This window comes from Fistularia commersonii, chromosome 18, assembly GCF_037954325.1.
Source record: "Fistularia commersonii isolate RoL2024-O1a breed Wild chromosome 18, RoL_Fcom_v1.0, whole genome shotgun sequence".
NCBI classification, from domain to species: domain Eukaryota; kingdom Metazoa; phylum Chordata; class Actinopteri; order Syngnathiformes; family Fistulariidae; genus Fistularia; species Fistularia commersonii.
Window position 1 is genome coordinate 364,526 of NC_141301.1, and position 21,274 is coordinate 385,799.

General features: G+C 57.5%; 5 protein-coding genes across 10 annotated transcripts; 4 read left to right on the plus strand and 1 right to left on the minus strand.

Moving 5' to 3' along the window:
• Positions 1-659: 659 nt before the first annotated feature.
• lipt2 (lipoyl(octanoyl) transferase 2) lies at positions 660-4,236 on the minus strand. 3 transcript variants are annotated; one of them, XM_086165005.1, is made up of 5 exons: positions 4,103-4,236; positions 2,994-3,354; positions 2,006-2,326; positions 1,793-1,919; positions 660-1,716 (listed from the first exon to the last, which is right to left on the minus strand). In XM_086165005.1, exons 3-5 carry the CDS (start codon positions 2,312-2,314, stop codon positions 1,490-1,492), a joined length of 663 nt encoding a protein of 220 aa, XP_086021131.1. In that variant the 5' UTR covers positions 2,315-2,326; positions 2,994-3,354; positions 4,103-4,236; the 3' UTR covers positions 660-1,489. The 3 variants fall into 3 exon arrangements, with proteins under 3 accessions (XP_086021131.1, XP_086021132.1, XP_086021133.1); XM_086165006.1 differs by having other exon boundaries at positions 3,597-4,150; XM_086165007.1 differs by lacking the exon at positions 4,103-4,236 and adding an exon at positions 3,471-3,516.
• On the plus strand, positions 3,566-7,684 carry rnf169 (ring finger protein 169). Of its 3 annotated transcripts, none has more exons than XM_086165002.1 (6): positions 3,566-3,905; positions 5,375-5,445; positions 5,548-5,634; positions 5,706-5,806; positions 5,875-5,965; positions 6,161-7,684. In XM_086165002.1, the coding sequence occupies exons 1-6, from the start codon at positions 3,605-3,607 to the stop codon at positions 7,214-7,216; spliced, it is 1,707 nt and encodes a 568-aa protein (XP_086021128.1). In that variant the 5' UTR covers positions 3,566-3,604; the 3' UTR covers positions 7,217-7,684. The 3 variants fall into 3 exon arrangements, with proteins under 3 accessions (XP_086021128.1, XP_086021129.1, XP_086021130.1); XM_086165003.1 differs by having other exon boundaries at positions 3,584-3,905; positions 5,709-5,806; XM_086165004.1 differs by lacking the exon at positions 3,566-3,905 and adding an exon at positions 4,310-4,449.
• Positions 7,685-8,257: 573 nt separating this feature from the next.
• Positions 8,258-10,595, plus strand: spcs2 (signal peptidase complex subunit 2). Its single transcript, XM_086164884.1, has 5 exons — positions 8,258-8,314; positions 9,594-9,677; positions 9,765-9,924; positions 9,998-10,133; positions 10,290-10,595. Exons 1-5 carry the CDS (start codon positions 8,282-8,284, stop codon positions 10,474-10,476), a joined length of 600 nt encoding a protein of 199 aa, XP_086021010.1. The 5' UTR covers positions 8,258-8,281; the 3' UTR covers positions 10,477-10,595.
• Positions 10,596-11,022: 427 nt separating this feature from the next.
• Positions 11,023-18,848, plus strand: abcg1 (ATP-binding cassette, sub-family G (WHITE), member 1). 2 transcript variants are annotated; one of them, XM_086164886.1, is made up of 15 exons: positions 11,023-11,090; positions 11,191-11,434; positions 13,221-13,338; positions 13,453-13,585; positions 13,852-13,902; positions 13,969-14,114; positions 14,283-14,406; positions 14,493-14,607; positions 15,556-15,698; positions 16,965-17,069; positions 17,161-17,329; positions 17,409-17,509; positions 17,654-17,812; positions 17,880-17,998; positions 18,096-18,833. In XM_086164886.1, exons 1-15 carry the CDS (start codon positions 11,028-11,030, stop codon positions 18,322-18,324), a joined length of 2,019 nt encoding a protein of 672 aa, XP_086021012.1. In that variant the 5' UTR covers positions 11,023-11,027; the 3' UTR covers positions 18,325-18,833. The 2 variants fall into 2 exon arrangements, with proteins under 2 accessions (XP_086021012.1, XP_086021011.1); XM_086164885.1 differs by having other exon boundaries at positions 17,409-17,812; positions 18,096-18,848.
• Positions 18,849-19,021: 173 nt separating this feature from the next.
• LOC147224006 (olfactory receptor 52K2-like) lies at positions 19,022-21,105 on the plus strand. The gene has a single exon (XM_086164889.1). It carries the CDS (start codon positions 19,579-19,581, stop codon positions 20,641-20,643), a length of 1,065 nt encoding a protein of 354 aa, XP_086021015.1. The 5' UTR covers positions 19,022-19,578; the 3' UTR covers positions 20,644-21,105.
• Positions 21,106-21,274: the final 169 nt, after the last annotated feature.

The following is a 21,274-nucleotide window of genomic DNA, read 5'->3' on the forward strand; positions in this document are numbered from 1 at the left end:
GTGGGTACAAGCGATAATAAAATAAACCTAATATTCATTCTTCATTTATTCCTCAGAAATCACAAGTCATCAATATCACTTCTAAACTTTTTGCTTGGTATAAATCATGTGTGATTTTGTCAGATACGTGCTTGATCTAACGGTTTAGATAGAATTTATTTCCAGTCAGCCATATTTTATTCCACTGAATCGTTATAGAGAGAAGGCCAAACAACTGCAGCAGCAGCAGCAGCAGCAGCAGTTCCACCTCCTAAACAAGTCTTAATGTGTTCACGTGTTTGTCCTTTGCAACCGCAACGTTTCCCCAAAACAAATCCAGTTTGTCTGCAGTTGTTTATTGGCTGCGGCGCCGATGAACAGCTGCAAAACACTCCCTGGGATCGCAGTAAACAAATCTCCTTTTAGGGGAAGTGTGATACCAAATTTGGCAATAAATTCTTCACATAATAACAACAGACTGTTAGTTTTCATGAGCTGTGAAACTGCAACGATACTGTTGTCGAGCTTTTAATATATAAAGGTTTCTGTTTCTACCAAACACTCCTGTGACTCCAGGTGAAAAATGACGTTTGTACATCTTCCATGCCGGCAGAATCTGCCTGACAAATCTGCTCATTCACAGGTCAGTCATCAGGATCATTGTCACATTTTAATAGGAAAATTCATTCATCAAGTTTATTCACCATTTCATTTTAAAGGTATTATTTCATGTTTCAGCAGAGTCTCCACACCTCCGTTCTGTCTGGTGTTACAAGACCTCTTTTCTGAGATAGTGGCATTTATTCCTCCACATGAAGGTGGATAAGATCGTCTCCAGTGTGTTGAAGGACACCTAAAGAGCGAGGACACCAACCACGTCTTCAACGTTCATGTCATTAGATCAACGACAGGTTCGGAGTTCTTCCAGACTCATTGTTCTTCATGTGGATCCCAAACACGAGAGCGTATCCTAATGGAGCACCTCTTGTCTCCAGCGGGTTGCATTCTTAAAGCGGGAACGACATCGGCTTATTGGAGTTTATTTTTAGTCCTGATACTTTTGGAAACGTTTCTATGCACTGGACCTCTGTATCCACCTTGTATAATACCACCGTATAGAAGTATGGTTATATCATCTGCACGTCGGGATCATTTCAGATCTCTTCCTGCCGCCGTCATTGAGTGACTGGGATGAAGAAACAGGGGCCGAGCGGACCTGCTCGTCTCCTGCCAGGGTTGATGTTGGACCAGGATGCAGTCCCAGAGCCGCAGCAGTCCTTAGAAAGCGCCCGTGTCTAACTGTCAGTGTAAATTGATGATTCATCCAGTGGAACGCTTTAGATGAAGTGACAAATCAAACCAATCTATGGTTGCTCACATGTATTTCTGCCGGGTGTAAAACCTGATTGTTCTTTGAGGAGAACGTCTTCTATTAATCCTGGGTTTGTCAGAGACGCCATCGCCCATGAGGCGTCGCTTCGAGGGCGAAGGTCGTTTCGCGGCCGGTCCGTCACGGCTTTCGGCCGTCCGCCAGCCGGCAGTGGAAAGTGTCTGTGAAGGCGTCCAGCAGGTGCGGGACGGCCTGGTCCACGCCCACGCGCCTCCTCAGCTCCCGGCTCAGGGAGGTGACGCCCTTCCCCTGGATCCCACACGGCACGATGTGCGAGAACCACGACAGATCGGTGTCACAGTTGAGCGCCAGGCCGTGGGACGTCACGTAGCGGCCGCAGCGGATCCCTAAACGGAGAACGCCAAGCCAGAATGAAGAGCGTCCAGGTTTGGTCGGCGGGGAACCTCCTCGGACGACACCTACCGATGGCGCAGATCTTGTTGTCCCCGACCCAGACGCCGGTGTGAGGGGACGTGGAGGCCTCCACGCCCAGCCTGTGGCAGGCGGAGATGACGGTCTTCTCCAGCTGGCCCACGTACCAGCGCACGCTCTGCGGTGGTCAAACAGAAGCCCCTCAGATGACGGCGTGCCGGGAGAACCTCCGCGGCCGCGGGACGGACACCGACGCCGCCTCACCTTCTTGAAGTGCACCAGGTTCAGGACCGGGTAGCAGACCAGCTGTCCCGGGCCGTGGAAGGTGACGAGCCCCCCTCGGTCGGCGCGGTGGACCTCGGCCCCCAGGAGGCGCAGGCGCTCCAGCGAGGGTCCGGGGTAGGGGTCCCGGCGGATCCCCGTGGTGTAGACCGGGGGGTGCTGGCACAGCAGCAGGGCGTGGGACGGACCGGACCGGCTCCGGCCCACGTAGACCTGCTGCAGCCGCAGGGCCTCCTGGTAGGAGACCAGGCCCAGGTGGACCACCTCCACCAGCGGCCTGCCGGCCTGCATCAGGAGCTGGAGCTGGAGCCGGACCAGGTTAGATGGTCACCATTTTTGAACGGTAAAAGTACTTTGAAAGGTTTCCCCATGTCAGGTTTTGATATAACCGAACAGCACTAGAAGCCTCAGTCCAGGTGTCTGGTAGAGAACGATGGAGAACACGTCCTCCTTCATCCCGCTATCTACTTTTACATGCTTTTATTAGATGGAAAACAATCACTCATTGGCAGTAGGTTAGCTAAAACTACATTTAAATAAAACAACATTTCTGTAAACCGCCATGTGAAACTTCTTCTTCATTCTTTTCCCTTCAGAGTCTCTGTAGCGACTCCACCTTCTCCATCCAAGCCTTTTCTCTGGATCCTACTCTCACACCAACTACCTTCATATCCTCTCTCACCAGGTCCAGCCATCTTCTCCTGGGTCTTCCTCTGGACCTCCTCTGTCCATGACCCAACCATGTCTGACCTTCTCTCCAAAACATCTAGCATGTGTCGTCCCTGTGAGGGACTCATTCCTGATCCTCTCCTTCCTGGTCGCCCCCAAAGAGAATATCTTCATCTCTGACACATCTCTGACACTCTCAGGTAAGCATACATCTGAGCGAAATATTGACCGAAATGTCAATAAGCTTCTATTTAGAAGACACCATGTTTATAACCTAAGTGAAGTCAATCTGTAAACTTACATGGAAAAGGCCTCGCCGCCCCGGTGATTGACAGGCGCAAGCCCCGCCCCTCGACTCGCTGTCCGCTCTGATTGGCTGCGGCGCTCGAGTGGAGGACTCTCTCCAGATGACGTCACCGTGGACAGAAACACGGGCCTCCAGGTATGGACGCCTCCCGGCCGCCCGATCCACGGCCGCTCGTCCCCACGGCAGCCCGATCCACGGCCGCCCGATCCACGGCCGCCGCCGCTTCTTCGGCCTCCCGCTTCCGCCTGTGTCCCCTCTGCCGCCCCCGGGCGGCCGGAGGAGCCGCGGCCCGGGGAGAGGCCGCTCTGCCGGATCCGAGCCTCAGTTCTTTAACGACCCACCGGGGGAAACGCCTCTGGGGGCAGATGAGACATACGGAAAATAATGTTTAGAAATATATAAAATGAATCTGTGTGGACAAACAACATTCAAAGTCGAACTAAAAGTGTATATCCACGACTGTTTACGAACATAAATAAAAATAAATATGTCGGCGTCTCGTGGTGGGGCGGAAGTCGTCGAAGCACTTCCGGACTCTTATTTTGAAATGGCGTGTTGTTGGCGGGCAGGGCGGGGTTTGTTTTGGGGAGAACTCACCAGGGAAGATGGCGACCGCTCGCCCCGCCGATCGGCCCGGCCGGCCGCCCAGCGTCGCGGCCGGCGGGGCCCGGGTCGGGCTCCGGGCTCGGGTCCGGCCCAGGCCCAGCCCGCCCCGGGACGGAGCGAAGAGGTGCGCGGCGTGCGGGGAGGCCGAGGCCGGCGGCGGCGGCGGCGGCGGCGGGCGCCCGGCCTGCCCGCTCTGCCTGGCCCGGAGACACTCCGGCGGCGAGGAGCGGCGCCGCCGCCGGGCGGACCCGGAGAGGAGCGGCGGGGGCCCGGCTAGGAGGGACGGCGACGGCCGCAGAGGTGAGCGTGTCCGCGGATTTTGCCTTCCGACGCCGAGTGGAGTTGGCGGGGACTTCGGGACGGGCGGGCGGGCGGGAGGGAGGGAGGCCCGCCCGCCCGCCCGCCGCTGGGCGGACCGGGGGACGGCCGGGTCGCGGCGCCCTTAAATCAACCCTTTTCCCTTCGGAGTTCTGAATGGGGTTCCCGCGGACACCTACCTCCGGTCAGGCAGGAAGCGGGAGCGGCTGGGACGGCCTCGGTGCCCGGGACATGTCCGGGCTTGTACCTCCGAGGGCGGAGGAGGAGCCGCTGGCGTCCCTCCCCCGTCTTCTGTTGATCTTCTCAGTATCGATCACGGGACCGTTGGAGATCCAGCCTCCTCGTCCGGAGCCGCGACCCCTTTTCACAGCTTCGCCCCGCGTCAGCTCGACCCGGAGGCGGCCGGAGGCTTCCGGAGGCGGGTTCGGTTCCCAGAGGCCGCCTGCCGGGAAGCCTGATGAACAGCCGTCTGCAGCACTTTGACCTCCAGGGTCTCCAAGAAGCAGCTCAGATGGCGTCTGAATAGGTAGACCTTTGCCCGCACTTGTTGTAGAGGTTGTTGTTGAAAGTGGACCGAACTCGTCCGCCTCGATCCGGATGGACCGGGGCCAGGGTCCTGGGGAGGGTCCTCGGATTGACAGAAGGTGGGGCCCGGGACAGGAGACGACCCCAAGAGTTCAGCTGTCACTGTGCAGACCTGCGGTTCTCCAAGCTTGGACTTGGAACCCTGTGTTGACTGGTCCACTACCCGCCCTCCGGCCCTGGAGCTCCTCTGTGGCGTTAAGGTGACCTCTGGTGCAGGAGGAGGTCACATGACCTCCAGGTTGTCACTGAGCGAAGAGGAAAACCAGAGTGGTTCTGACTCCTCCTACTGGTCAATGACATCCTCACTGTTAGATTTGGTCCAATCACAGCCTCCGAAGGGGAGGTTACCTTAGTAACGGCCGCCTCTCGCTTCCTGGATGCGCCGGTTTGGGCCGACGCTGCTCAGTCTGTGTTCGGGTCTCAAACCAGAACCAACACGGTGGCGCCTCGGGGACGCGGGCCGTTCCGCCAGCGGGTGAAGCTCAGGGTTCAGGTCAGGTGGTGCTTCCATCACCTCTCCTCACGCCGAGGAGCCGCTCCTCAGGTCCTCTGTGAAGACCTGATTGGACCCGCGGGTCTGGAAGCGCATCACTCAGCTTCCAGGGTCCAGAAGACCTCCTGATCTCAGATCAACTGGTGGTCCAGCCCCCCCACGTTGGACAGGGGACCTCCATGAGAACATCTGGAACAGCAGCACGAGAACTTTTTTTCAGTTTCCTGAGTTTGGGTAGCTCGCTGCGGCCGGTGGCACGATGGACCGTTGTCCAGAGTCCAGACCTGACCAGAGAGCTCTTCCGGAGGTAGAGAAGGTCCTTCGGCCATCCCTTGGATCACCATGACAACGGTGTGTTTGTGTTCCTCTGCAGAGCTCTTCGTGTGTCCCACTCTGGTGCCGAAGGCCGGCGACGCCGCATCCGGTCCCAACATGAAGCACAAGGTGAGTGTGAGGGAGTGAGATCCTCTCCAGGACCGGGGTGAGCCGGTGTTGGCGTGGAGCTGTCGGGCCGCTGGGCCAGAGGTGACCTGCGCTGTCCTCCAGGTGTTGGTGTTGGAGGAACGAGACGAGGTCCGCAGGAGGAGCGGCCTCCTCGCCAAAGATGAGCCGGCGCGGCACGACCAAGAGCCGGTGAGTCCTCGTGTTTCCGGGGACCTTAAACGCATCAGGCGGCGGAGATGTGAGCGTGCCGTGTCTCCCAGAAGGTTCTGTCGGACTCCGAGAACGAGGAGCCGCTGGCCAGGAGGACCAGGACCGTCTCCGCCTTCGTCAGGAGGACCAGGACCTGGTCGGCTTTCAGCTGGTGAGCTTCTCGCCTCCCGCCGGCGTGCACGCCCCGGCGCCGCGCTGACCCGTGCCCCTCCCCCTCAGCGGTTCCCGGAGGAGCCAGAGCTGCACCGACCCCCTGGAGGAGCGAGGGGGGAAGCTGAAGGCGGTCTCGCGGGCGGCCATGATGGACAGGGTACGACCTCGCTGAACCGATGGGACGTCAGACGGGCGGGCGGGCGGCGGAGAACCTCCTCGTCCGCTTTCCCGCTCGTGTGGAGGAGCTCTGACCTTCCTCGCGGCTCCCGAGGAGTCACTCCGACTAACATGGCTAACGGCCTCTCTACGTTTGGTGTGTTTAGCCCGTTAGCCTGTGTGTGTGTGTCCGCAGGCGTCCACGCGCCACAGCTTCACGGCGGGGATCCTGCTGTCGTCGGAGAACAGCCGCTCGGTGTCGGCCCCCACCGTGGGCCCGGACCGCCGCTCCACCTGGCGCTCCCTGACCACCTCGGCGCCCCCCGCCCTCCCCGTGCTGCGGCAGGAGCGCTCCGTCAGCCCCGAGAGCAACGACAGCATCTCCGAGGAGCTCAACCACTTCAAGCCCATCGTGTGCTCGCCGTGCACGCCGCCCAAACGGCTGCCCGACGGCCGGCTGATGGAGCCCACCATCGTAAAGTCCACGCCGCGGAACCTGACCCGCGGCCTGCAGAAGGCCACCAGCTACGAGGCCAGTCCCGCCGTGCTGCAGAAGTGGCGGCAGATCGAGCTGGACCGGCAGAGCCTGAAGGTGGATTCCAAGGCCACGCTCACCAGCCCCGTGGGCGAGCTGCACGACGCCGGCAGGCGGGATGCTGCCGCCGCCGCCGCCGTATCGTCCAACAAGAGGAAGCTGGTGTTTGACGCGCCGGCCTCGGACGCCGACGCCTTCCAGAAACAGTCGGTGAAGATCCGGGTCCCCGCCGTCCGCTACGGCGGCGAGACGACCCTCAGGGGAGGATCTGACTTTCACCCGGCGGGCGCCGCCGCCGAGCTGCCCGGCGCCCTCTTCGGCCGCGGGCCCGCCTTCTCGCCCAGGAACTCCGGCTTCCAGTCGTGCCGGCTGCTGCCGAAGGATGCGTCCGTCGCCAGGAAGGAGTCGGACCGCCGCGCCGCCTCACGGAGGGGAAAGAAGAGCCAGAAAACCCGCCACCTGGACCCGGACCTGGACGCCGACCTGCGGCGGGTACCGGCGCGCGGACGCGACGCCTTCGACGAGCGCCTGCTGCGCAAGATCCAGCAGGAGCGGCAGGACCGGGCGCTCGCCGTCCGCCTGCAGAGACAGTTCGACCTGGAGGGCAGCGCCTCCAGGGCCGGCCCCGACACCTACTTCCTGCGGTCCTGGAGGTCCAACCAGAACCGCAGGAGGCGGGGCCTCAGGAGGTCGCGGAGAATCAACAAGAAGCACTAACAATTATGCAAAGTGAATGTTGGAGGAGGAGGAGGAGGGGGGGTCACAGACTCCACCATAGTCAACAACATCCGCCCCCCCGATGGAGGAGGGTCCAGAACCCCCCGACAAACTGACCTTAGAGAAACCTGCAATAAAGCCTCAGTCGAAACCAAACTAGTCTAACGGCTCGTCGCCATAGAAACGCAGACAGATACCGATATTCCCTCAGTGTCACTACAAGTGAATGCCAATAGAAAATCAATACCACATGGGCGGATCTGTGCCTCCTGGTGTCCCCGTCGGGTCTGCAGAGACCTTCAAAACATCAGTGCTGTTTGTGTCTGAAGGCGACGGGTGGCCGTCGTCCTCGGGCGGCCCTGCGAGCAGATAACTTGTTTTTTTTTTCCTTCCTGTTTTGATTTTATTTTCAACATGTGATCCAGAAAAGGTGATTAAAAGAGGAAAATCTTCTGAATGAAGTTCAAACGGGTTCCCCTTTATTTCCTGCCTGCTGTTTGGTAGAAGACCTTCAGGTGTTCATCAGAACCCAGAGGAGCTCCTGCTCTGACACTTGCGGTGCCCTGTGTCTTTACTTTTGTTGACCGGACCATTTTTTAAATTCTCATTATTATTATTGATTTTGTTGATTCTAATCCTGGACGTGGCGTCATAGCCTTCCATTTCTGGATCCCTGCGTCACTTCTGGGTCGTTTCTCGCTTCGCTTTTTAATCTTAATTGAACTTAAAAAACATAAAAACAAACGTGGCTAAATTCAGTCGAGCATCAATGAAATGAACAGGAAACTTAAGGACACTTATTTTGTACACAATCAATTAACTAATGGTAAAGAAAGTTAAAGGTCTGTGAGAAATGTGTCATTTTAGAAATATAAACTATTTAGGGAATATAATACATGTTAAACTCTGTGAATCTACGTGAATATTCTTTTCAAAACGGTCGGATTTTGTTTTCGTATTATTTTGACTTCGTCTTCGTGCCTTTCCTTCTGTCGCTCTTGGTGACGTCACCGGCCAGCCAATCAGAAGCGGCCAGGTCACGGCTGCTCTGCGGCAGGAGGCAAGATGGCGGCGACGCGGAGCGGGCTGCTGGAGAAGGTGAGCTGATTCCCGGACCGGGACGCGCCGCGCCGGGTTCTACCGGGTTCCGCCGGGTTCTACCGGGCTCCGCCGGGTTCTACCGGACCCGACGCCGGTCCCAGACGCTCAGCACAGGCTGGTGTCGGTCCTGGTCGAGGCCGCTGAGCTGTGGGGATCCAAGTCAACATGGCTTCGGTCCGACGGAGATGATTCAAACCAAAGAATTAGAAATATTAGACAATAAACCGTTTAAAAAAGAAACCCTAACTATCGATAGAGACGAGCTAACGCCATAAAGACGGTTTAAAAGTCTAAAGAAAAGAAGGAAAGAAATCGCAGATGAGTTAACTAGCTGTCATTTATGAAGCTGAAAGAGAAAATGAATCCCAAATAATGAGACGTTCAGAAAAGGTTCGTCCTTCTGAGCTGGAAGAGGCAGATTTGCAACTCCAGTTCGACAGAATCTAAGAAGGAAAAGGTTAGAAACCTTCAGAAAAAGGAAGTATGAGTGAACCTCCGTCCGTGGTGTTAAAGGGAGTGAGAAGTGATCTCCAGCATGTGGAGGACTTCATCCACACTGATGGTGCTGATGGAGAGGCTGGGAGAGACCAGGCTAGAAGAGGCCAGGCTAGAGGAGACCAGGCTGGAAGAGACCAGGCTAGAAGAGGCCAGGCTAGAAGAGACCAGGCTAGAAGAGACCAGGCTAGAAGAGGCCAGGCTAGAAGAGGCCAGGCTAGAAGAGGCCAGGCTAGAGGAGACCAGGCTGGAAGACTGAAAATGAACTCCAATAAGTCGCTGTTGTTCCTGCTGAAGATGAGAAGAATGAGTCTGGAAGGACTGCGAACCTGTCATTAAACAAATGACACGAACGCTGAAGATGTGGTCGATGAGGGATCTCCCAAGGAAGGCTTCACCTCTGCTGGGATGTCCAAGCTCTTTATGTGTCTTCAACACACTGGAGACGATCTAATTCACCTTCATGTGGAGAAATAAATGTCACTATCTTAGAAAAACACATCTCAGGCAGGTTTGGTCTGATGGTGGAGGAGCTGCGCCTGGAGCTCTGGAGGGAAGGAGCACGTGTGTGTGATGTTTTCAGATGGAGTAGTGAGGAGGTCACGGTGAAACGACCGGTGAGCAGACCCTGAGCCGAGGCTGGATCCAAGGAGGTCACATCAGTAGCATTTCCACCGTTGAGGTGGAGCGAGCCCACCTTCAAGGCCGGGTCGTTTCATCGGATCAGAACGCCTGCCGTTACCGTGGCGACACACCAACGGGGCCCCGTCTTGTGTTTCAGTGGCGGATCGACGAGAAGCCGGTGAAGATCGATAAGTGGGACGGAGCGGCGGTGAAGAACTCGCTGGACGATGCGGCCAAGAAGGTATGCCATCAACACCTCGCGTGTGTGTGTGTGTGTGTGTGTATGTGTATGTGTGCATAAAGCTGAGGGTGTGTGTGTCCCCTGCAGGTGGTGCTGGAGAAATACGGCTACGTGGAGAACTTCTGCCTGGTGGACGGGCGGCTGCTGATCTGCACGGTGTCCTGCCTGTTCGCCATGCTGGCCCTGGTCTGGGACTACCTGCACCCCTTCCCCGAGTCCAGGCCCGTCCTGGCCTGCTGCGTCATCTCATATCCTTCCACTGACACAGCTGTGCGCGTCACGTGCACGTGAGCGTGTTATGGTCCCTGACTCCTCGGTCACGTACTTCATCATGATGGGCGTCCTGACGCTCTACACGTCCTACAAGGAGAAGAACATCTTCCTGGTGGCGCTGCAGAAGGACCCGGCCGGCATGGACCCGGACCACGTGTGGCAGCTGTCCTCCTCCCTCAAACGGTCAGTGTGAAGGTCTGCGGGTGTTTGTCTCTGCAGGTGTTTGTCTCAGCGCCCCCCCGAGGTGCGACCGTTTTCACGCAAACGTCCCCGATCCCTCGGCCGTACGTTTTCTGTCGACCCGCCGCCTGAAGCGCTCCGATTGGCCGCCGCCCGCAGGTTCGACGACCAGTACACGCTGCGGGTGTCCTTCACGGACGGACGCTCCCGCGGCTGGAGGGAGGCCGAGTTCACGCGCTCCGTGGCCGCCTTCTTCGACGACGGCGGCACGCTGGCCATGGACCAGTTCGAGAAGAGCGTGTCCAGGCTGCACGACACGCTGGCGGCCGACAAGAAGACCAAGTAGCCCGGAAGCGGGAGGTCATGTGACCTGCCCCCCCCCACGCCATCGTTCCACGTTTTGCCGTCTTCGTACATTTCATCTTTTCTTCTGTGACGTTACAATAAAACCTTCATGACCAATAAGACTGGTGATTGTGATGAGTCGTTGCCATGGTGATCACGCTCCTGGGGACCAGCTCTGGCCAGCGGGGGGCGCCGTCCGCCATCGGGACGGGGCCACGGCCTGCAGAGGGAGGCGTCCGCAGCTTGCGGACGGCAGCCGCTGGAAATGTCTCATTTGCTTCAAACACTGACAGGACGTTTGAGCAGAAAGGCTGAGAAGCTGGTGCTGGTGGACCTTCTGCTCCTCAGATGCTGTGAGAAGGTTCTGACCCCTGAGGCAGGACGTGTGTTTGGTCCAGATGGACGGACGGACGTTTTAAACCTCTGCTCAGGTGAGGGAGGGGGCGGCGTAGACTGGGAGGCGGGGCTTAGTGCAGTCCCGGGGGCGGAGCCAGGGCGCGTCCCGCCGCCGCCGCCGCCTGCGGGTCAGACGGAGCGAGGCTGCGCAGAGGGATGGCCTGTCTGATGGCCGCCTGGTCCGTGCACAACCCCTCGGTGACCAATGCCATCATCATGGTGAGTCGCCGGCCGCTCCGGAGGAGCTTCCTTTCCAGGTGGTTCCGCACGCCTGCCCGTCTGAGACCACGTGACCTCTTGTGACCTCTTGTGACCTCAGAACACCAACGGCCCGCCGGACCTGATGTTGGACCCGCGGAGCGTCTGCGTCTGCCTGGACGAGGCGGCGGCGGCGAGGCCGAGCGCCGGCCGGACGCCGCTGCTGCACAGACACCTGAAGAAGGTGGACAACGGTCTGACCGAGGCCCAGAGGTTCTCCTCGTTGCCACGGAGACCGGCCGTCAACATCGAGTTCAGAGACGTGTCGTACTCGGTCCGGGAGGGACCCTGGTGGAGGAAGAAAGGTACCGCAGCACCGCCCGGCATCTTCTCTGGAGGACCAGCTGGGAGGAGGAGGAGGTCCTCTCCATGTTCTCACACACACACACACACACACACACACACACACACACAAACACACACACACACACACACACACACTCACAGTAGAGTACAGGTTGCTCAGCTGTGCTCGGACGCTCCAGCCTCTCCTCCTGATGATTCCTGTGAAATCCTCTAATCACTTGAGCTCCAGGTTACTGCCGGTCAGCTCGGCCTCGGCAGGGACCTGCAGGGTGTGTGTTGGTGTGTGTGTTGGTGTGTGTGTGTGTGGAGGGGGGGGGGCAGTGGGGTCAGCAGGGGGCTGTGGGGGGTCAAGAGGACAAGAGAAGCAGACTTAAACATGGCCGTCATGTTTGGTGGGAAACTTTAGCAGGACAAGCTTTTTATAGGTTTAGTCCCTGTGTGTGTGTGTGTGTGTGCATGTGTGCATGCGTGTGTGTGTGTGGGGGGGTTGGATTAAGGTTCTAATCTCTTAATCTGTGGCTATAAAAAATGCCACTCAGATTAGAAGCAGCTCCGTCTCTTGACACTGCAAAAAAAACACAAACATTCAAAGCCAGGCGATGATGTCACATGGCAGTGATGATGTCACATGGCAGTGATGATGTCACATGGCAGTGATGATGTCACATGGCAGGGATGATGTCACATGGCAGTGATGATGTCACATGGTGGGTGATGATGTCACCTGGCAGGTGAGGTTGAGGAGAAGCAGGAGACCATCAGAGTTCAGCCTGAGTGTGCAGACATGGAGCTCTGGGGTCAAAGGTCACTGGGTCACCGGGTCAGAGGTCAGTCGGTCCTTTCTTCTGGTCTTTGGTGGTGTGGATAAGTTCTGCACCAAGATGAGGGTTCTGGCCCGAGGAACGTCGGACAATAACATCGGAACTGCCGGGAGTCCGACGGGTCGGAGGTTTCATCTCCGCACCTCAAGGGTTGGACTGATGTCGGTCTGATGTTCTGAGAACGTCTGGCGGGGATGTGGAACGTTCTTCAACGTTACTGACCTTCCACAGAACCTTTGTCTGGTCGGTCCTTCAAGATCTCCTCAGGCGGTGAGGACCTCAGGGGGAACCTTCAAACGTTCCTTTCTTTGGAGAGCTTCACACGCCCGGACCGATTGTCTGCTCCGTGTTCCCTCACAGAGCCTTCTCAGGTTCTGCTGACCTTCCAGCACCCTCACACCAGAACCAGCTGCAGGTCCTGTGTAGAACCGCAGTACTACAGTACTACTACTGTGTACTGCAGTTACTGTGTAGTACTGCAGTACGGTGTGTACTGCGGGTTACTGTCGGTCAGGTTAAATCAGGCTCCATGATTTAATCTCTTTATCCTGTTGACTTCAGGTTCCTTCAGGTTCCTTCAGGTTCCTTCGGGCTCCTTTGGGTTCCTTCGGGTTCCTTCGGGTTCCTCTGTGTAACTTCAGGTTCCCTCAGCAGATCAAACAATGTTCTCTATCAGGAACCTGCAGCCTGGCTGGTTTCCATGGTAACGGGGTAGCTCAGCAACATGCCACACTGTCTCGGGGTCGGCGGCTCCAGGTGTTCGGACCAAACCTCCGGAGACGAGATGTAATATCAGGTTCCTCAGAGAAGAAGCCGGAGGCCGTGGGTCTCGGCGTGCCGAGGCCGACCGCTCCCTCGGCGAGGAACGTGGGCCGAAAGCAGGTTCCTCAGAGAAGCTCGGGTGAAACCGGAGTCCGGCTGCAGACAAAGAACCTCCGGAGAACCGGTTTCTGTTCTGCATCAGGTTACAAGACGCTGCTGAAAGGGATCTCCGGGACCTTCACCAGCGGGGACCTGGTGGCCATCATGGGCCCTTCGGGAGCAGGGAAGTCCACGCTGATGAACATCCTGGCCGGCTACAGGTGAGCCCGGAGAACCGGACCGGAACCTTCCGTTCCAAAACCCCCCCGTGTTTGTTTGTAGGCGGAGAAGAGGCTCTGGACCTCGGGCTCTAGATGTTTGGTTCTGTCCCGCAGGGAGACGGGGATGAAGGGCGAGATCCTGATCAACGGTCACCCTCGGGACCTGAGGTCCTTCAGGAAGGTCTCCTGCTACATCATGCAGGACGACATGCTGCTGCCGCACCTGACCGTCCAGGAGGCCATGATGGTACCGGCAGAACCTCAGATCATAACCGCAGAACCTCCCTTAGGAACAGTGCACGTCAGCGCAGAACCTTTAGGACCTCAGAGCAGAACCAGAGGACAGGGCAGGACCAGAAGTTAAAAACGACAGAACCTTAGAGCAGAACCTTCACCAGAGGCTCTGAGAAACTAGAACCCGACCTCAGGAGTGTAGGAGAACCCCCTCCCGCGGAACCTCCTCGTGACCGTCAGAACCTGACGCAGGAACCCTGTGGTGTCTCGGCCCCGCAGGTGTCGGCCAACCTGAAGCTGCAGGAGAAGACGGACGTGCGCGGGGAGATGGTGAGCTCCGGCGCCGGCCCGCCTCCTCCACGGACCGGGACCTTCACGCCGGGCTTCTCTGTGCAGGTCCGGGAGATCCTGAGGGCTCTGGGTCTGCTGGACTGCTCCGGGACCAGGACCTCCCACCTGTCGGGGGGGCAGAGGAAGAGGCTGGCCATCGCTCTGGAGCTGGTCAACAACCCCCCCGTCATGTTCTTCGACGAGCCCACCAGGTCAGAACCTGGGAGAACCTGGGAGAACCTGGGAGAACCTGGAGAACCTGGGAGAACCTGGAGAACCTGGGAGAACGACCGCCTCCAACTCACATCAACCTCATCTGACCTCCAGGCAGCAGTAACCATGTGTGTGTGTGTGTGTGTGTGTGTGTGTGTGTGTGTCAGCGGTCTGGACAGCTCCTCATGCTTCCAGGTCTTGTCCCTGCTGAAGGCTCTGGCTCGAGGAGGTCGGACGGTGATCTGCACCATCCACCAGCCCAGCGCCAAGCTCTTCGAGCTCTTCGACAAGGTGAGGCAGGAACCAGGACCAGGACCGGGACCAGGACCGGGACCAGGACTGACACCAGTGTGTGTGTGTGTGTGTGTGTGTGTCAGCTGTACGTGCTGAGCCAGGGTCAGTGTATCTACAGAGGGAAGGTGTCCAGCCTGGTTCCGTACCTGAGGGACCTGGACCTGAACTGCCCCACCTACCACAACCCGGCAGACTTCGGTACCAGAACCACAACAACAGATGGGATTCACATTATAATTATTATTGTTGTTGTCGTTGTTCGTTTTATTATTAATGTTATTATTTTTATTATTGCTGATATATTATATGAAGGATAACAAGAATTCTATTTTTTATCATTGTTAATGCAAATGTTGTAATATCATAATCACCATCATTACATTGATTGTTTTAATATCACCATTATTACTTATTGTATGTTATTGTTATTGTTGTGATTATTATCATTATTATTATTATCATTATTATTGTGGTTTTGGTTATTATTATTAAGAACATTATGTTGTTTAATGTACTATAATGATAGTGATGATGATATCATTATTATTTAGTATAAGATAAGATAAGAACAACTTTATAAATCCCGAAGGAAATTGTTGTGCCAGAGTTTCAAGCAAAAACATAACAGTAATAGATAATAGTAGGAAGGAGGGAGAATAAGAAATAAAATAAAATATAAAGTGTCAAGGTTAAGGCTATCAAGTGTTCTAAGGTCTTAAGTACAAAGATCTAAAACACTTGATAGCCTTAACCTTGACAATTTATATTTTTATATTGATTTATATTTATAATGACGTACTATCACTTAGATAATTGGATAGATAATTACGGGTATCATGACAGTAGTTGTTTTTAAAGTATGAGTGTATGATGAGTTGTCGCTGGAAGGCCTGCCAGGAAACGTGGCGTCTGTGCGGCGAGCAGCTCGGCGCCGCCGGCCGTCCCTGCACAGCAGCGCCTCCTGGTGGACGGCGGCCCGACATCCCATCATCTCAGGGTTTGAGAAAGACAACTCCAGCCAGCAGAGCAGAAAGTTCTGCCGCCCGCGAGGTCTTGGATCCAGGAACGTCCCGCTTCCTGGAGGATCTGAAAGGTTGTTTTTGTTCCCTGAGGGTCACGTGACCTCTTGTCCTTTGACCTCCTCAGTGATGGAGGTGGCCTCAGGAGAGCATGGAGACCAGATGGAGCGCCTGGTCCGGGCCGTGCAGGACAGGAAGGGCCCGGCGGAGCAGACGGAGCTGAACGGAGACGCCGGCCTCCACCCGGGCCTGTGGCAGCGTGCAGACGAGGTGGAAACCAAACGTGGCCCGTCAGTCAGTAGATCTCAGTTGATCCTTCTGGACATCTACAGCCAATCAGATCACGGGGAATCGGTAGCACAGGGGACGGGAAGGTGAAGGAAGGGGTGGCAAAGGCCAAACCAAGGGGGCGGGATGACTTGTATGCTCGGTTGGGCGGCGAGGAGGGACAGAAGGACTTCTACAGGTTGGAGAAGCAGAGAGATGGAGATGAGAAGGAGCTGCTGCAGGATGGAGATGCCAGGAGAGTGATGGGAAGATGGAGAGAGCAGTTAGAAGAACTGATGAAGGAAATGAAAGAGAGGCAGGGTAGACAAGGTGACTGCTGTGGACCACAAAGTAGCAGAGAGAAGTTAAGGCGAGGAGAGCTTTGAAGAGGATGAGGAGCAGAAAGCCAGTTGGTCCTGATGATCAACCTGTGGAGGTGTGGAAGTGTCTGGGAGAGGTGGAGGTGCAGCTTCTGGTGGGATTGTTCAGTGGGATCTCAGAGAGCGAGAACATACCTGAGGTATGGAGAAGAGTGATGGTGCCCATCTTGAAGAGTACAGGGGACGTGCAGAACTGCAGCGCTGCAGAGCTACTACAGACCTACAGGTGGTGGAGATCTAGAAGGTGGAGGAGTTCAAGTACTGAGGGTCAGAAGTCCAGAGCAGTGGAGAGGCTGGAGAAACAGGTTCAGGTGGAGAAAAGTGTCAGGGTGGTAGAAGAGGATCATCCACTTCTTGTAAGTCGCTTTGGATAGAAGCGTCTGCAAAATGACTGGAATGTAATGTAATGTAATGTAAGGTGGAGAAGGTGGAGAAGGTGGAGAAGGTGGAGAAGACAGTGGTGAGACCAGGGCTGCTGTTGGGTTTGGAGATGGTGGCATTGAGGAGAAGACAGGAGAGCTGGAGGTCACAGAGATGAAGATGTTGAGGAGTCACCAGGATGGAGAGGATCAGGAATGAGTCCATCAGAAGGACAACACATGCTAGATGTTTTGGAGAGAAGGTCAGAGAGCCAGACGGAGATGGTTGGGTCATGGACAGAGGATACAAGTGTAGGAGGATGCTGAGGTTGGAGATCTAGAAGACCAGAGAGAAGCTTTATGGACGGAGTGAAAGAAGACATGAAGGTTGTTGGTGTGAGAGAAGCAGAAACAGAGAAGAGGGTTTGAAGGAGGAGGTGGATTGGCTGAGGAGACCCTGAAGGGAGCAGACCAGAGGAGGAGGAGAAGGTTCATTCACTCCTTCATTCATAGCAAAGCCTCCTCTGCAGGACTCCTCGTCGTCCTCGGAAGGTTGTCACAGCTTCTCCGCCAGCTGCATGACCCAGTTCTGCATACTCTTCAGGAGAACCTTCCTCAGCATCCTGAGGGACTCGGTGAGAAGCTGCATCTCCTCCTCCTCCTCTTCTTCTTCCACTTCCTCCTCCTCCTCCTCCTCCTCCTCCTCAGGGTCCATCTCCTCCCCAGGTCCTGACCCACCTGAGGATCTCCTCCCACATCGGGATCGGGGTCCTGATCGGGCTCCTTTACCTCGGCATCGGGAACGAGGCCAAGAAGGTCCTCAGCAACTCGGGGTTCCTCTTCTTCTCCATGCTGTTCCTGATGTTTGCTGCTCTGATGCCCACAGTCCTCACCTGTGAGTCGCCGAGCGCGCGAGGAGGGAAACCTTCCCGTTTGATTGAAGGTTCCCCGGTTATTGATTATCGGTTCCTCAGTTCCTCTGGAGATGGCCGTGTTCCTGAGGGAACATCTCAACTACTGGTACAGTCTGAAGGCCTACTACCTGGCCAAGACCATGGCTGACGTCCCCTTCCAGGTCGGCGCCGCCGTCTCCTCCCTCCATCGCCGGCCGTTCTCCTCACCCGCCAACGTTCTCCCCATGTTCTCCGCCCGTCCGTGTTCCTTCTCCGCCTGCTTCCTGGACGTTCTCCTCCCTTGTGGTGTCCACGTGCGGTCGCAGGTCCTCTTCCCGCTGGTGTACTGTGGGATCGTGTACTGGATGACGGCTCAGCCCGCCGACGCCACGCGCTTCTTCCTGTTCCTGTCTCTGGGGGTTCTGACCTCCCTGGTGGCCCAGAGTCTGGGCCTGCTGATCGGCGCCGCCTCCACCTCCTTGCAGGTCAGGAGGACCTTCGGGACCGGACGCCGTCCCCGTCGGCAGGTCCTGACCTCCGCGTGTCCCGCAGGTGGCGACCTTCGTGGGCCCGGTGACGGCCATCCCGGTCCTGCTGTTCTCCGGGTTCTTCGTCAGCTTCGACACCATCCCCTGGTATCTGCAGTGGATGTCCTACATCTCCTACGTCAGGTGACCCGGACGGGAGCTCCGCCCCCTCCTGACCGTCCGGCGGGAGGCTCCGCCCCCCCGTGGGCCGCGACCGACCCTCTGCTTGGATGCTCCTCAGGTACGGCTTCGAGGGCGTGATCCTGTCCATCTACGGTCTGGACCGGGTGGACCTTCACTGCGACCCCGACGCCACCTGCCACTTCCAGAAGTCGGACGCCATCTTGAAGGAGTTGGACATGATGGACGCCAAGCTCTACCTGGACTTCATCGTCCTCGCCGTCTTCTTCCTCGCCCTGCGCCTCCTCGCTTACTTCGTCCTCCGCTACAAGATCAGTGCCGAGAGGTAGACCGGCACCGGGGCCGGACCCGGACCCGGACCGGGTCCGAGGCCGGGTGAAGGACTACGCCGCATGAACTAGACCTAGATCCAACCGAGTCCCGGATTCGGACCCAGAGGGTGACTGATCCCGGGTCCGGAGCGGGTCCAGGACCGGGACGAGGGCCGAGGAATCCAACACTAGGCCAGAGTCAGGTTCCTGGGGTGGGTCCTGGATCCGGTTCCGGTCCCGGGGTCCGGAGCGGGTCCGAGACCGGGAGGAGGACTACGCCGCACGAACTAGACCTAGATCCAACCGAGTCCCGGATTCGGACCCAGAGGGTGACTGATCCCGAGACCGAGACCAGTCCGGGACCGGGACGAGGGCGGAGGATCCGGTCCTGGATCCGGGTCCGGTCCCGGTCCGGGGCGAGGGGCAGGAGCGGGTCTCCTGCCTCCTGCTCTCTGCTTGATCGCTCTGAGTTTCTTAATAAAGTTTTGGATTGGTTTCCCGACAGACGCTCGTCTTCCTCGCCGGCTCGGGTTCCGACGCCCGATTATTGATCGCCGATCGGCCGGCGAACCGTCCGATCGAAACCCCGCGAACTAAATCGGTCCAAAGTGTGGTCGGCCATGTTGGGAGGGAGCGGCCGAGGAACCTTCTGGAAAGGTGACGTCAGAGTTTGTTTAACAAGCCTCGTTAAGGCCGTCGGATCGGGAACCAATTAGTTTGGGGTGAAATGAACCCCGGAGGGTTTTTCTGTAAACAAACCCCCCGAGGGCTCAGGCTCTGATTGGCTGGATTTAATCGGGCGGCGCCGCGTTCAGGGGCCGCTTTCCCGCCGGGACGTCGGAGCTGCGGCTTTAAGACCGGCTGCAGACGGAGGAGGGTCGGGATGAGACGCAGGATTTCTGGTCGCCGATCAATGGAGCGGCAGATCTGCTGCACCCGAAGGCGGCCGTCGGGCGATCGGCTTCCCCGATCGACACCCGATCGACGGCGGTCTTTCCACCGTTTATAGCCTTTCTGTTCGGCTGTTACCATGGAAACGAGGGCTCGATGTTTGGATATTGACGAGCCGATCGATCGGGAGGACGAAGGCAATCGGAAGGTAAAATTACTGCCAGCAGATTGAAGCGTTTTCTCAGATGCAGTTTGTTTGTTGTTGTCGAGGGATTTTAAGGGAGGAGTTAAAACGATCGATCGTCAATATTGGCTTATTGACGAAAGGAGAAGCTGCTTTGGGTTTTGGGTCCAGTGGAAGGTTTGGATCCACTGACATCCATGTCCGTTTCCTGTCTGCTCTTCTGCAGTACGAGCAGTACCGCCGGTACTACTGGTACTACTAGTACTACTAGTACTAGTAGTGCTACCGGTGGCAGTGCTGCGCTGATGTCTCCTCAGATGACCTCCTCCGTGGCGTCCAACGCGTCCCACGGCGTCTTCGTGTTCCGCGGCTTCCCGTCCCTGTCTGGGCGGCGGTGGCTCCTGGCGGCGCCGCTGCTGACCTGGTACGCCGGCGCCCTGCTGGGGAACTTCCTGCTGCTGCTGGTCATCGCCCGCCTGCGGCGCCCGCACAGCCCCATGTACCTGCTGGTGGGCGCGCTGTGCGCGGTGGACGCCGCCGCCGTGAGCGCCGTGGTGCCCGGCGCGCTGCTGGCGCTGCTGGCGGGCCGCGACCGCATCACGCTGGGCGGCTGCCTGGCGCAGATGTTCGCCTCGCACTTCCTGTCCTCGGTGGAGTCCACGCTGCTGCTCGCCATGGCGCTGGACCGCTATGTGGCCGTGTGCCGGCCGCTCAGCTACGCCGCCCTGGTGGACCGCTCCGCCGCCGCCAAGCTGCTGGCCTTCACGCTGGCGCGCAGCGGCGCCGTCATGGCCACGCTGGTGGGCCTGGCGTCCTCGCTCCGCTTCTGCGCCTCCAACGCCATCCGCCACTGTTACTGCGACCACATGGCGCTGGTCAGCCTGGCGTGCGGCGACGCGCGGCACAGCGCCGCCGCCGGCGTCGCCGTCATCGTCTGCTTCGTGGGCCTGGACATCCCCCTCATCTTCTTCTCCTACGTCCAGATCCTGCGCGCCGTCCTTCGCGCGGCGGCGGCGAGCGAGGAGCGGCGGAAGGCCTTCCACACCTGCGGGACGCACCTGATGGTCATGCTGAGCTTCTACCTGGTGGGCAGCGTCACCTTCCTGTCACGGAACCTGCACATTCCCATCTCCACCGACCTCAACTCCCTGCTGGGCCTCCTCTACATCCTGTTCCCCGCCACCTTCAACCCCCTGGTCTACGGCGCCCGCACCGCAGAGATCAGGAGCGCCGCCGCCCGCCTCCTTCGCCGCCGGCGCTGACATGGCGGCGCGGCGGCGGAGCGGCGGGGGCCGTCGTGCCGAAGGGGCCGTCGAGGAACCCGTGTGAGAGCGTGGAGAGCATCTAAGGGAAGATCTTCCGCATCAGTCAGGGTCGGGGGATCCAAGTATTCCAGGGGAACTTGAAGAGATCTAACTTCCTGTCACGAAAGTGTCCAAAACGCTCCCAAAGAACCAGGTGCAGGTTCTCCAACGGTTCCACAAACATTCCTCGGGCCCCTCCGAGACGCCCCGAGGCCCTCGGCCGGGGATCGGCTGGAGTTTGAAGGTCCAGGAGGTCCAGGTCGACGTCCCGTCTGATTTCAGCAGGAACGTTGTCAAGCACTCGCCCACGGCATCGGCGGCTTCGCTCGTCAGACGGGCAGGAAATGACCTTCAAGAAACAAAACCCTGTCTTTTGCTAAAGAGGAGAGTTTCATTAGATTTGATGGCAATAAAATGGAGGTGAGATCTAAAGTCTCCGGTTGTTTCTTTCTGCTCACGAACCCTTCGGTTCTTCTCCAGAACACCTTCTCCGTCCGTCAGTCACTTCATGACGATCACACTTCGCTTTATCTGTCACATTCCTTCTTCTGCCTCTGAAGGAGATTCTGCAGGAATCCACCATGTGCTT

What these genes read in the sequence shown, in the direction of transcription:
- lipt2 (XM_086165005.1), bottom strand. Translation starts at nt 2,314, where the DNA reads ATGCAGGCCGGCAGGCCGCTGGTGGAGGTGGTCCACCTGGGCCTGGTC. An exon ending in ACCTGGTGCACTTCAAGAAG is followed by an intron (nt 1,920 to 2,005) that starts GTGAGGCGGCGT and finishes TGACCACCGCAG; the next exon opens with AGCGTGCGCTGGTACGTGGG. An exon ending in CAACAAGATCTGCGCCATCG is followed by an intron (nt 1,717 to 1,792) that starts GTAGGTGTCGTC and finishes TTCTCCGTTTAG; the next exon opens with GGATCCGCTGCGGCCGCTAC.
- rnf169 (XM_086165002.1), top strand. Translation starts at nt 3,605, where the DNA reads ATGGCGACCGCTCGCCCCGCCGATCGGCCCGGCCGGCCGCCCAGCGTC. An exon ending in GTCCCAACATGAAGCACAAG is followed by an intron (nt 5,446 to 5,547) that starts GTGAGTGTGAGG and finishes GCTGTCCTCCAG; the next exon opens with GTGTTGGTGTTGGAGGAACG. An exon ending in CGCGGCACGACCAAGAGCCG is followed by an intron (nt 5,635 to 5,705) that starts GTGAGTCCTCGT and finishes CGTGTCTCCCAG; the next exon opens with AAGGTTCTGTCGGACTCCGA.
- spcs2 (XM_086164884.1), top strand. Translation starts at nt 8,282, where the DNA reads ATGGCGGCGACGCGGAGCGGGCTGCTGGAGAAG. An exon ending in GGAGCGGGCTGCTGGAGAAG is followed by an intron (nt 8,315 to 9,593) that starts GTGAGCTGATTC and finishes CTTGTGTTTCAG; the next exon opens with TGGCGGATCGACGAGAAGCC. An exon ending in CTGTCCTCCTCCCTCAAACG is followed by an intron (nt 10,134 to 10,289) that starts GTCAGTGTGAAG and finishes CGCCGCCCGCAG; the next exon opens with GTTCGACGACCAGTACACGC.
- abcg1 (XM_086164885.1), top strand. Translation starts at nt 11,028, where the DNA reads ATGGCCTGTCTGATGGCCGCCTGGTCCGTGCACAACCCCTCGGTGACC. An exon ending in CCGTCCAGGAGGCCATGATG is followed by an intron (nt 13,586 to 13,851) that starts GTACCGGCAGAA and finishes TCGGCCCCGCAG; the next exon opens with GTGTCGGCCAACCTGAAGCT. An exon ending in CGGACGTGCGCGGGGAGATG is followed by an intron (nt 13,903 to 13,968) that starts GTGAGCTCCGGC and finishes TTCTCTGTGCAG; the next exon opens with GTCCGGGAGATCCTGAGGGC.
- LOC147224006 (XM_086164889.1), top strand. Translation starts at nt 19,579, where the DNA reads ATGTCCGTTTCCTGTCTGCTCTTCTGCAGTACGAGCAGTACCGCCGGT.